General features: G+C 41.6%; 1 protein-coding gene across 1 annotated transcript in view; it reads left to right on the top strand.

The window, feature by feature from the left end:
* Adss2 (adenylosuccinate synthase 2) overlaps nt 1–12981 on the top strand; it is a 49782-nt gene that overhangs the window by 14618 nt on the left and 22183 nt on the right. Inside the window, exons 2-3 of the mRNA XM_045141558.1 lie at nt 6984–7086; nt 9304–9372. Of these exons, the coding sequence (XP_044997493.1) occupies nt 6984–7086; nt 9304–9372 (172 nt within the window). The remainder of the gene's footprint in view (nt 1–6983; nt 7087–9303; nt 9373–12981) is intronic.

Here is a 12981-nt window from a genome sequence, read left to right as displayed (position 1 = left end):
CTCCAGTCCTCAGAAACAAATTTTTCTTTTAATTATATTTATTTTATTAAAAACTTTGATGATTGTAAACACTATCCTATGGTAATACCTCCCCCTTTCACCTTTGAAACTCCACTCTCCCATCATATCCCCTCCTCCTCTCAGTCAGTCTCTTTTATTTTGATGTCATCATCTTTTCCTCCTATTAAGATGGTCTTGTGTAGTAGTGTCAGGCACTGAGAGGTCATGGATATCCAGGCCATTTTGTGTCTGGAGGGAGCATGTTGTAAGGAGTCCTACCCTTCCTTTGGCTCTTACATTCTTTCTGCCACCTCTTCTGCAATAGACCCTGAGCCTTGGAAGGTGTAATAGAGATATTGCAGTGTTGGGCATTCCTCTGTCACTTCTTCCCAGCACCATGATGCCTTCTGAGTCATCTCAAGGTCACCTCCATCTGAAAAGAGAAGATTCTCTACCCATAGAGTAGCATTAATATATAGGTATGAACATTAAGAGAAGTGCTTACTGGGCAGTTTGATGAGCATAGCATATACATTTAGCCAGACAGCAGCAGATGTTACACCCCTAGGGCTCATGACTACCCCTGTTTTAGGTTTTCAGTATCAGGGATGTATTCCTTCCCATGGAGTGGGCCTCCGTTCAATTAGAGGGCAGTTGGTTTCCACCATGACAGACGTGCCACTATTGCACCCATTGGTTCATTTGGCCTGGCTGGCCAATTATAAGGCTTGCAGTGTCCACTGATGAGTATCTTCACTGGTGATTTCTCTTTCTCCCATTGAACTGCATGCAGAATGGCTTCTTCCAGCTTTCTGTCAGTTGGTCTACATGGAGGAGGTTATCAGCTCAGTTCTAATAGGATTTTTCAGTGGCCTTGCAGCCCAAGTATGTGGAGTCTTCAGCAGTAGGGTCTTACCATCTATTCCTGGTGGGAAACCAAAGGCCTTGGCAATGGCCTGTAATGTTTTGGGGGCATCAGGGACCTTTCTGGCCGACAACTCACTGGAAGGTATCCCATCCCAGGTACTAAAAATTTTCTAGTAACATTTTATGGTTTCTGGGTGTTCCATTGTCTAAAAAAGTAGGTTTCCATATGATTTATTTATAGCCTCTTAGATTTTGATTAGCCCTCCCTCCACCTTTCCTTTACTCAGTCTCACCCCCTGACCTCACTTCAGGCCTTTTCACCCCCATTAATCTATTCTTCTACTTACATATATATAATACCATCCTATTAAGTACCCCCCCTCCCTTTCTTTCTCTTCCCTTTATATCTCTTTTCTAGCTTACTGGCCTTTGCTACTGAGTTTTCTTCCTACTCCCACAGAAGTCCAATCATCTGTAGCTAGGTTCTATATATGAGAGAGAACATGCTACGCTTGGCTTTCTGGACCTGGGTTACCTCACTTAGTATAATCCTTTCCAGATCCATCCATTTTCCTGCAAATTTCATAACTTCATTTTTCTTTACCACTGAGTAGAACTCCGTTGTATAAATGTGCCATATCTTCCTTATCCACTCATTAGTTGAGGGACATCTAGGCTGGTTCCATTTCCCAGCTATTGTGAATTGAGTGGCAATAAACATGGTTGAGCAAGTATTTCTAAGGTAATGAGATGAGTCCTTAGGATATATGTCTAGGAGTGCTATAGCTGGGTCATATGGTACATATGGTTTTCATGATGGTAGCCAGTATGATAGGAGTGAAATGGAATCTCAACGTAGTATTTTTTTTTAATTTTTTTTTTTTTTTGCTTGTTTTTTTTTTTTTATTTTTTATTTTTCGAGGTAGGGTCTCACTCTGGCCCAGGCTGACCTGGAATTCACTATGTAGTCTCAGGGTGGCCTTGAACTCATGGCAATCCTCCTACCTCTGCCTCCCGAGTGCTAGGATTAAAGGCATGTGCTACCACGCCCAGCTTGTTTGCCGAGTTTTACTTATTTGAGAGCGACAGAGAGAGAGAGAGACAGATAGAGAGAATGGGCGTGCCAGGGCCTCCAGCCACTGCAAACCAAACTCCAGATGCATGTGCCCTCTTGTGCATCTGGCTAACGTGGGTCCTGGAGAATCAAGCCTCGAACTGGGGTCCTCAGGCTTCACAGGCAAGTGCTTAACCGCTAAGCCATCTCTCCAGCCCTCAACGTAGTTTAATCTGCACTTCCCTGAAGACTAGGGATGTCGTCATTTCATAGAGTCATCATATGTCATGGAGCAGTTTTTTAGATGCTTATATGCCATCCATATTTCTTTTGAGAACTTTCTATTTAGTGCCATAGCCTGTTTTTTTTTTTTTTTTTTTTTTTGGCATAACAAAGCATACCGTTTTACCATAGCTTTTATTACATGATAATGAATATACTCTAAAATGATAAGCTATATCTTATTAAATACAAAGACAAGTAACACAGTCATTTATTATCATTATCAATTACTATATGCTATACATTATTGAACTGCTATGCTTTTGTCATTGGATCCATGAATTGCAAATAAATTGAGTTTTGTTACATTTTGGGGGAAATAACTCCAAGGAACATAAGCTTCACCTTCCCAGGTTGTCTTTCCTCTGGACACTTGGAATGATAAGGCTAGTTCTTGTTTCCAAATATTTCTTCTTCCAGAAAGTAAAAGCACTAAATGCTGTCTGTGGCTTTGTAATCCCACAGTTTATTGCCAGGCTTTCCTGGTTCTCCGGGAGGGGTTGGCGGGTCATTGAAAAACGGAGCGCTAACTTGCATCATCACCCTTCCATCACCTGGACTCAGCCTGACTGACACTCATAGCCCGTTTTTTAATTGGGTTGTTTGATTTCTTATTATTTAATTTTTTGAGTTCTTTGTATATCCTAGATATTAATCTTCTGTCAGATGTATGGCTGGCAAAGCTTTTTTCCCCATTCTGTAGGTTGCCTCTTTGTTTTATTCACAGTGTCCTTTGCCGTACAAAATCTTTGTAATTTCATGAGGTCCCAGTTGTTAATCAGTGGTTTAATTGCCTGAGCAATTGGGGTTCTATTCAGAAAGTTTTTGCCAAGACCAATATGTTGAAGGGTTTCCCCTACTTTTTCCTCTAGCAGTTTCAGAGTTTCAGGTCTCATATTAAGGTCTTTAATCCATTTGGACTTAATTCTTGTGCATGGAGAAAGAGAAGGATCTACTTTCATCCTTCTACAGATACATATCCAGTTTTCCCAGCACCATTTGCTGAAGAGGCTGTCTTTTCTCCAATGAGTATTTTTGGCATTTTTATTGAATATCAGGTGGCTATAGCTACCTGGACTTACATCTGGGTCCTCTATTCTGTCCCCTTGATCTACATGTCTGCTTTTGTGTCAGTACCATGTTGTTTTTGTTACTATGGCTCTGTAGTATAGGTTAAAATCAGGTATGGTGATACCACCAGCCTTATTTTTGTTGCTCAGAATTGTTTTAGATATTCGAGGTTTTTTGTGTTTCCAAATGAATTTTTGGATTTTTTTTTCCTGTTTCTGGGAAGAATGCCATTGGAATTTTGATGGGGATTGCATTAAATGTGTAGATTGCTTTTGGTAAGAATGCCATTTTCACAGTATTGATTCTTCTGATCTAAGAACAAGGGATGTTTTTCCATTTCCTAGTGTCTTCTGCAATTTCTCGCTTGAGTGTTTTAAATGTTTTCATTATAGAGATCCTTCACTTCCTTGGTTAGGCTTATTCCAAGGTACCTTATTTTCTTTGATGCAATTGTGAATGGAGTGATTCTCTGATTTCATCCTGTGTATTTGTTGTTAGCATATAGGAAGGCTTCTGATTTTTATGTGTTTATTTTGTATCCTGCTACATGGCTATAGGTGTTTATCAGCTCTAATAGTTTGCTGGTAGAGTCTTTAGGGTCCTTTATATATAGAATCATGTCATCTGCAAGTAATGATAACTTGATCTCTTTCTTTCCAATTTGTGTCCCTTTTATGTGTGTCTCTTGCCTTATTGCTATGGCTAAGTCTTCCAGTATTATATTAAATAAAAGTGGGGACAGTGGACAACCTTGTCTTGTTGTGATTTTAGTGGAAGAGCTTCCAGTTTTTCTCCATTTAGTAATATGTTGGCTGTAGGCTTCACATAAATAGCTTTTATTATATTAAGATATGTTCCTTCTATTCCCAGTCTCTGTAGGACTTTTATCATGAAAGGATGTTGTATTTTGACAAATGCTTTCTCTGCATCTAATGAGATGATCATGTGGTTTGTCCTTCAGTCCATGTATATAATGTATTATATTACATTTATCGATTTGCATATGTTGAACCATCCCTGCCTCTCTGAGATAAAGCCTGCTTGGTTGGGATGAATGATCTTTCTGATATATTCTTGTATTCTGTTTGCTAATATTTTGCTGGAAATAATTTTTTTATTTATTTTTATTTACTTATTTGAAAGCCACAGAGAAAGAGGCAGGTGGAGGATGGGTGCGCCAGGGCCTCCAGCCACTGCAAACGAACTCCAGACGCGTGCGCCCCCTTGTGCATCAGGCTAACGTGGGTCCTGGAGAATCGAGCCTCCAACTGGGGTCTTCAGGCTTCATAGGCATGTGCTTAACCGGTAAGCCATCTCTCCAGCCCCAGAAAGAACTTTTAATGAGCTTCATACTTTTGAGAAGTTATGGGCTGGGTGATGGCTCAGTGGTTAAAGGTACTTGGCTGCACAGCCTTCCAGCATTTGTCCATCTCCCACGTAAAGTCAGATGGACAAAGTGGTGCATGCCCCTGGAGTTCATTTCCAATCGCAAGGGAGCCTGGTATTCCTTTACTCTTTTATCTCTTTTATTACATAAAATGCTAGAAAGTTGTCTTGAAAGTTCCTGAAGCCAAAAATTATGTTAGAAGGGTTAAGATTGGCCTGAAGTATACAAAAAAACTAAAATGGAGATTTAAAATTGTAAGCTATAGCTAGATCTGTAACATGCACACATGATAATGGACTATCGGGGAATGGGAAGGGAGAGGGTAATGAGAAGGGAATATCAAAATACATGATATACTTGAACAAAAATGTTATCGAGTCAGGCATGATAGTGCACGCCTTTAATCCCAGCACTCGGTAGGCAGAGGTAGGAGGATCGCCATGAGTTTGAGGCCACCCTGAGACTATATAGTGAATTCCAGGTCTGCACTAGAGTGAGACCCTACCTTAAAAAAAAAAAGGTTATGAAACCCATTACTTTGTATAATGAATAGATAGTAATTAAAAAAATTAGGGCTGGAGAGATGGCTTAGCGGTTAAGCGCTTGCCTGTGAAGCCTAAGGACCCCGGTTCGAGGCTCGGTTCCCCAGGTCCCACGTTAGCCAGATGCACAAGGGGGCGCACGCGTCTGGAGTTCGTTTGCAGTGGCTGGAAGCCCTGGCGCGCCCATTCTTTCTCTTTCCCTCTATGTGTCTTTCTCTCTGTGTCTGTCGCTCTCAAATAAATAAATAAAAAATGAACCAAAAAACTTAAAAAAAAAAAAAATTAAATAAAGCATGTCCATGGTGATCCTTAAACAGCATACTGGATTAAATTTCCAGCTCCACAAAATATAACTAAATAATATGTAGATATGTTTATGCATAAAGTACTTTGGGGAGGACCCCAAACACTTGTAATTGGGCGCTTTGTACAAGTATATTAGAAAGTTCACTCATGTGTACATTTCTGTGTATTATATGGAGTTCTTTCTATTACGTAGTTTTTTTTTTTTTTTTTTAATTCACCTGGGGGTTCCTTTTAGGCGTTGCGTGAGTCTCAAAGCAAGAAGCTCTTTATACAGTAAAAATGTGGTGCAGATGAATATTTGCTTTTTGAAGATTTCTGTCTAGCATTTTGGTGTTGATTTAGTAAAAAGTGGCATTGATTTTTTTTTTTTTTTTTTTTGTCATAAGTAGCCTTGTAATCAGTTAAGCCAGTTGTTGTCAGGAGATGGTTCAGACTGGCAATTTTTAAGTGTTGTGAATAGTGCTGTTTAAGTTCTTACTTTTTCTATGTTCCTAATTTGTTGTTGTTCTTATGTTTGTTATATAAGTTAATGAGTGAATTTGGTTTTTTTTTTACTTTTTTATTGACAGTTTCCATAATTATAGCCAATAAACCATGACAGTCCCCTCCTCTTACTCACTTTTTCCCTCACAAATCCACTTTCCATCGTATACCTACCCCATTTCAGTCAGCCTCGAACTGGGATCCTTAGGCTTCACAGGCAAGTGCTTAACCACTAAGCCATCTCTCCAGCCTGCTTTTTTTTTTTTTTTTTTTTTTTCTTTTGGTTTTTCAAGATAGACTTACTCTGGCACAGGCTGACCTGGAATTCACTATGTAGTCTCAGGGTGGCCTCGAACTTTCGGTGATCCTTTTACCTCTGCCTCCCAAGTGCTGGGATTAAATGCGTGTGCCACCACGCCGGGCTTTCCAGCCCACTTTTTACTTCTTCCCATCTCTAGTAAAAAGAGATGACTTCTTGTCTTTTAGAAACCCAAATTTACTGATTTCTAGACTCTCTTTTAGGATACTTGCTCAAGTATATTATAGTGTGAAAGAAAATCAACCAAAGTGGGCTGGAGAGATGGCTTAGCGGTTAAGTGCTTGCCTGTGAAGCCTAAGGACCCCGGTTCAAGGCTCGGTTCCCCAGGTCCCACGTTAGCCAGATGCACAAGGGGGCGCACGCATCTGGAGTTCGTTTGCAGATGCTGGAAGCCCTGGCGTGCCCATTCTCTCTTTCTCCCTCTATCTGTCTTTCTCCCTGTGTCTGTCGCTCTCAAATAAATAAATAAAAAATGAACAAAAAATATTTAAAAAAAAAAAGAAAATCAACCAAAGTATTATATTCTTTAATGAGTGAGCATACATGGGAGATATGTGGGGTCCTTAAATTATGTTGACATTGTGTAGGAACTTACTAACTTACTGTAGGAGAAGATTTATTATTTGTCATATTTATTATTAAGGTTCAATTTTCCCCTTCCTTATATTTCAGGGAGGAAATAATGCTGGCCATACAGTTGTTGTAGATTCTGTGGAATATGATTTTCACCTTTTACCCAGTGGAATAATTAATCCAAATGTTACCGCATTCATTGGTGAGTATGTGATGCTTGGTCCTTTCTAAAACTGATTTTAGTTTTTCACTAACCGTATGGTTTGTTGTTCCTTGCTAATTTTGACCATAAAACCTTATAGAATCTACCTAAGTGGGCTACTAGTGACTCTTGCGGATCTTTTGCAGAAATAGTTTCTGGGATGATAACTGCATGTATCATTGGTACTCTTCATTTTAATAAAAAGTCTTAGGTCAACACATCAGTTTTCCAAATACTTTCAACTGTGACTCACTACAAGATTCTAGCTGGGTGTGGTGGTTCATGCCCTTTTATTTATTTATTTATTTATTTGAGAGAGAAAGACACAGAGAGAAAGACAGATAGGAGAGAGAGAATGAGCGCGCCAGGGCTTCCAGCCTCTGCAAACGAACTCCAGACGCGTGCGCCCCCTTGTGCATCTGGCTAACGTGGGACCTGGGGAACCGAGCCTCGAACCGGGGTCCTTAGGCTTCACAGGCAAGCGATTAATCGCTAAGCCATCTCTCCAGCCCTCATGCCCTTTTTTTGTTGTCATTGTTTTTTGAGGTAAGGTCTCACTGTAGCCTAGGCTGACCTGAAATTCACTATGGAATCTGAGGGTAAGGGTGGCCTCAAACTCACGGCAGTCCTCCTACGTCTGCCTCCCGAGTGCATGCCTTTAATTCTAGCACTCAGAAGACATATAGGAGGATCACTGTGAGTTCAAGGCTACCTTGAGACTACATAATGAATTTCAGGTCAGCCTGGACTAGAGCAAGACCCTACCTTGAAAAACAAAAACTAGATAGATAGATAGACAGATAGATAGAGAGAGAGAGAGAGATTAATTTGATTATTAACCCTTACAGCAAGTAATATGTCTGATTTTTTTTTTTTTTTTTTTTTTTTTAGGCAGGGTTTCACTCTGTAGCCCAGGTTGACCTAGAATTCACTCTGTACCCTGTCTGTCTGGTCTCTTATGGTGATTCTCTTATCTTAGCCTCCTGAGTGCTGGGATTATATGTGTGAGCTACCATGCCTGGCTATATTCTTTATTCTTTTTTTTTTTTTTTTTCCGAGATAGGGTCTCACTCTGGTCCAGGCTGACCTGGAATTCACTCTGTCATCTCAGGGTGGCCTTGAACTCATGGCAATCCTCCTACCTCTGCCTCCCGAGTACTGGGATTAAAGGCGTGCGCCACCACGCCTGGCTCTGGCTATATTCTTTATAATATTTTAAAATTGTTAATCACCCACTAAATTTATTTTGTAACCACTAATAGAGTGTGATTTCCAAATCTGACATTTGATCTAGATATATGACCAGAACTACGTAGTTTCTTCCAAAATAACATGTTTCATTGTTTCAAAGAAATTCTAAGTTATGTTGAATAAAATTTTAGTGTTTATTGCCTGTACTCTTTTAGGTAGGGCCTCTCACCCAGGCTAACCTAGAACTCTGTAGTCCCAGACTGACTTGGAACTCAAGTTGATTTCCTTTCTAACTCAGCCTCCCAAGTGCTGGGATCAAAAGTGTGTGCCACCGCTCCCAGCCCTATACTCTTGTTTTAGTTACATTATAATAGTGTTTAAAACTTGGAAACTTTCTGTGGTAATTTTTTTTTGTTTGTGTTTTGTTTTTTGAGGTAGGGTCTCTAGCTCAGGTTGACCTGGAATTCACTATGTAGTCTCAGAGTGACTTTGAACTCATGGTGATCCTCCTACCTCTGCCTTCCAAGTGATGGGATTAGAGGCGTGCGCCACCATGCCCAGCTTTGTGGTAATTATTTAATAAATCAGAATGCCCTTTTCATCAGTGTGTCTTCTGTTTAAGATAAAAGGTTATATATATTTTTTGGGGGGGTTGGGGTTGGGTTCAAGGTAGGGTCTCGCTCTACCCCAGGCTGACCTGGAATTGACTCTGTAGTCTCAGGTTGTCCTCAAACTCACAGTGATCCTCCTACCTTGGCCTTTCAAGTGCTGGGATTAAAGGTGTGCACCACCACTCCTGGCCTATATTTTAATATTTTATATATATATGTGTGTGTGTACACACACACACATACATACACACACACTCACATACATATATATGTGTATATATGAATATATATGTTATAATTAAATCAGTGCATCTTTTGTTCTAGGTAATAGATTATTATAAATCTGTGTTTTAATATTACATATACCTATATTATAACTATAGGAGTTTAAAGTGGGATTATTTGTTTATTTTAGGAAATGGAGTGGTAATTCATCTACCTGGATTGTTTGAAGAAGCAGAGAAAAATGTTCAAAAGGGAAAAGGTATGAAAGAATGAGTCAATTTAGATTTTATCAATTAGAAATCAGTCTGACTTCTTTGACAGTGTCATTGGGTTGGAACTCACCATATAGGCTGTCTGAGCAGTGAGCCCCAGGGCCAGGATTACAAGCACTTATCACCTTACGTGACTTTTTAAAAAAAAATTATCATTTATTTATTTATTTGAGAGCGACAGACACAGAGAGAAAGACAGATAGAGGGCGAGAGAGAGAATGGGCGCGCCAGGGCTTCCAGCCTCTGCAAACGAACTCCAGACGCGTGCGCCCCCTTGTGCATCTGGCTAACGTGGGACCTGGGGAACCGAGCCTCGAACCGGGGTCCTTAGGCTTCACAGGCAAGCGCTTAACCACTAAGCCATCTCTCCAGCCCACCTTACCTGACTTTTAATGTGGTTATTGAGATCAAACACAGGTCCTCATGCTTGTGGGCAAGCACCTTATTCATGGAGCCATCTCCCCAGTGCCTTGTCTTGTGGTTTTTTTTTTTACAAAAACAAAGAATTGTTTTTCTTTCTTTCTTTCTTTTTTTTTTTTTTTGAGGTAGGGTCTCACTCTAGCCCAGGCTGACCTGGAATTTACTATGGAGTTCTCAGGATGGCCTCAAACTCACGGCAATCCTCCTACCTCTGCCTCCCGAGTGCTGGGATTAAAGGCATGTGCCACCATGCCCGGCCAGAATTGTTTTTCTTTGTATGTCTCCGTGTGCATGCTGTAGTGCATCTGTGGGAATAAGAGGACAGCATGGAGGTGTACGTTCTCTTAATGCTTTCTCTGAGCCATCTGCCAGGCTGCAAATGATGGCCAGTCAGCTTCGCTTTCCTCTGGCTCTGTCTCCTGTTGTCATAGGCCCATAGTCACAGGTGCATGTGCAATATTGTATCTGGCTGTATGTGGCTACGGGGGAATTGAACCTGGGCCAATTGGTTTTTAAGCAAGTGTCTATATCCACTATGCCATCTGCCCATCACAGGGAAGGAAACCACGCCTTTGCCCCAGGTCCAAGCTAAGAAGAGTGTCTGGTCCAGAAAGAGAGGACCCGCAGTGTGTAAGGGGCAAATTCCCTACGGCTGGTCATGAGCACAGTCGCTGTAAACACCTGAACATCAAGTGGACTGTTTTTTTTATTTTAAAATTTAAAAAATATATATTTTATAGCCAGGCATGGTGGCGCACACCTTTAATCCCAGCACTCGAGAGGCAAAGGTAGGAGGATTGCCACCATGAGTTCAAGGCTACCCTGAGACCACATAGTGAATTCCAGATCAGCCTGGGCTTGGACTAGAGTGAGACTCTACCTTGAAACCCCCTCCCCCCAAAAAATATTTATTTGTAAGCAGAGAGAGACACACCCAGTGGGGGTGGGGGAGAGAGAATGGGTGTGCCAAGGCAACTAGCCACTGCAATGAACTCTAGATGCATGGGTCACTTTGTGCATTTGTCTTTACCTAGGTACTGGAAAATTGAACCCGGGTCATCAGGCTTTGCAGGCCAATGCCTTAACCACCAAGCCATGTCTCCAGCCCCTGCTTTTTGTTTTTGAAAGTGGGTCTCACTCCACCCCCAGGCTAACCTGGAAGTCTCTGTAGTCTCAAGATGGCCTCAAACTCATGGCAATCCTACCTCTGCCTCCCAAGTGCTGGGATTAAAGGTGTGTGCCACCACTCCCAGCCTTTTTTTTTTTTTAATTTGCTTCTATTTATTTATTTATTTACTTAGGGGTGAGAAAGAAAGGGAGAATGGACACACCAGGGCCTTTAGACTCTCCAAATGAACTCCAGACGCATGCATCACCCTGTGTATCTGGCTTTACGGGGGTACTTGGGGCTCAAACCTGAGACCTTTAGCTTTGCCAGCAAGCATCTTAACTACTAAGCCATGTCTCCCAACCTGTTTTTGTTTTTGAGGTAGGGCCTTACTCTAGCCCAGGGTGGCTGTGAACTCAAGGTGATCCTCGTCCCTCATCTTCCTGAATGCTGGGACTATGGATGTCCACCACCACACCGGCAGTTGTGGTTTTCTAATGCGTTAGTTGCATGTCCACTTGATGTTCAGGTGTTTACAGCGACTGTGCTCATGACCAGCCGTAGGGAATTTGCCCCTTACACACTGCGGGTCCTCTCTTTCTGGACCAGACACTCTTCTTAGCCTGGACCTGGGGCAAAGGCGTGGTTTCCTTCCCTGTGATGGCACTGCTTCTCCTGAGCATCCATTCCCGTGGTCCTAAAAGGACACCCTTGATTCCTGCCTTCTCTGCTCAGTTGGGTCCCTCGCTGGGGGGAATGGGGGAGCTTATTTTACAAGACAAGTAATACTCAGCTGAGGAAAATTGTTAATATGCTTTTCCTGAGATTAGCCAAAATTTAAGTGCTTTTCTACTGTTGTTGAAGTGTGCTGGTAAGTTTAAAGCATTCCACTTTTAAGCTTTTTTTTTTTTTTTAAATTTTTTATTTTTATTTATTTATTTGAGAGAGACAGACACAGAGAGAAAGACAGATAGAGGGAGAGAGAGAGAATGGGTGCGCCAGGGCTTCCAGCCTCTGCAAACGAACTCCAGACGCGTGCGCCCCCTTGTGCATCTGGCTAACGTGGGACCTGGGGAACCAAGCCTCGAACCGGGGTCCTTAGGCTTCACAGGCAAGCGCTTAACCGCTAAGCCATCTCTCCAGCCCTTAAGCGTTCTTTACTGTACCTAACTTTATAGACCTTTATTTTGCTACTGTCTTTTGTCCTCTGTTTATTACACTCTCTTCCCTGCTTTCTGTTCTCTTACGTTTTTTACTTATGAGAGAGAGAGAATTGGTGTGCCAGGGCCTCAGCCATTGCAAACAAACTCCAGATGCATGTGTCATCCTGTGCACCTAGTTTGCATGGGTTCTGGGAAGTTGTACCTGGGTCCCTTAGGCTTTGCTCCAGCCCTAAAATTCTATCTTTTAAAAAAGTATTTTTATTCATTTATTTGTATGGAGAGAGAGAAGGAGAGGAAATGGGCCTCTTGTCACTGCAGAGGAACTCCAAATGCACACACCACTTTGTGCATCTGGCTTTATGTGGGTACTGGGGAATCAAACCTGGACCTTAGCCTCTGCTAGCAAGTGCCTTTAGCCTTGAACCATCTCCCCAGCCCCTAACATTCTATTTTAAAAATAGACATCTGGCCAGGCGTGGTGGCGCACGCCTTTAATCCCAGCACTTGGGAGGCAGAGGTAGGAGGATCGCTGTGAGTTCGAGGCCACCCTGAGACTCCATAGTGAATTCCAGGTCAGCCTGAGCCAGAGTGAGACCCTACCTCGAAAAACCAAAAAAAAAAAAAAAAAAAAAAAAAATAGACATCTGTTTGGTTTAGTTTTATTCATCCAGCAATCCCTTTCCCCACAATTATTAGGTGATGGGCCTCATGGTGTAAAAACAGATGGCCTCTGCTTCTAGACACTTGCTATTACATGGGGAAATAGTCATCTCATTACCAGCCAGTATGATAAGCATAGTATTTGATGATGGTTTAGAGGAATTGTTGGAAAAGTTTCATTATTTTTAGTCACATTTCTTTACAATTGTCTTTTGGGAGGAAGGCCATCATTCCTAAAATCAACT

Source organism: Jaculus jaculus, chromosome 1 (assembly GCF_020740685.1).
Source record: "Jaculus jaculus isolate mJacJac1 chromosome 1, mJacJac1.mat.Y.cur, whole genome shotgun sequence".
NCBI classification, from domain to species: Eukaryota; Metazoa; Chordata; class Mammalia; order Rodentia; family Dipodidae; genus Jaculus; species Jaculus jaculus.
This window is presented reverse-complemented; position numbering and strand designations above follow the sequence as displayed.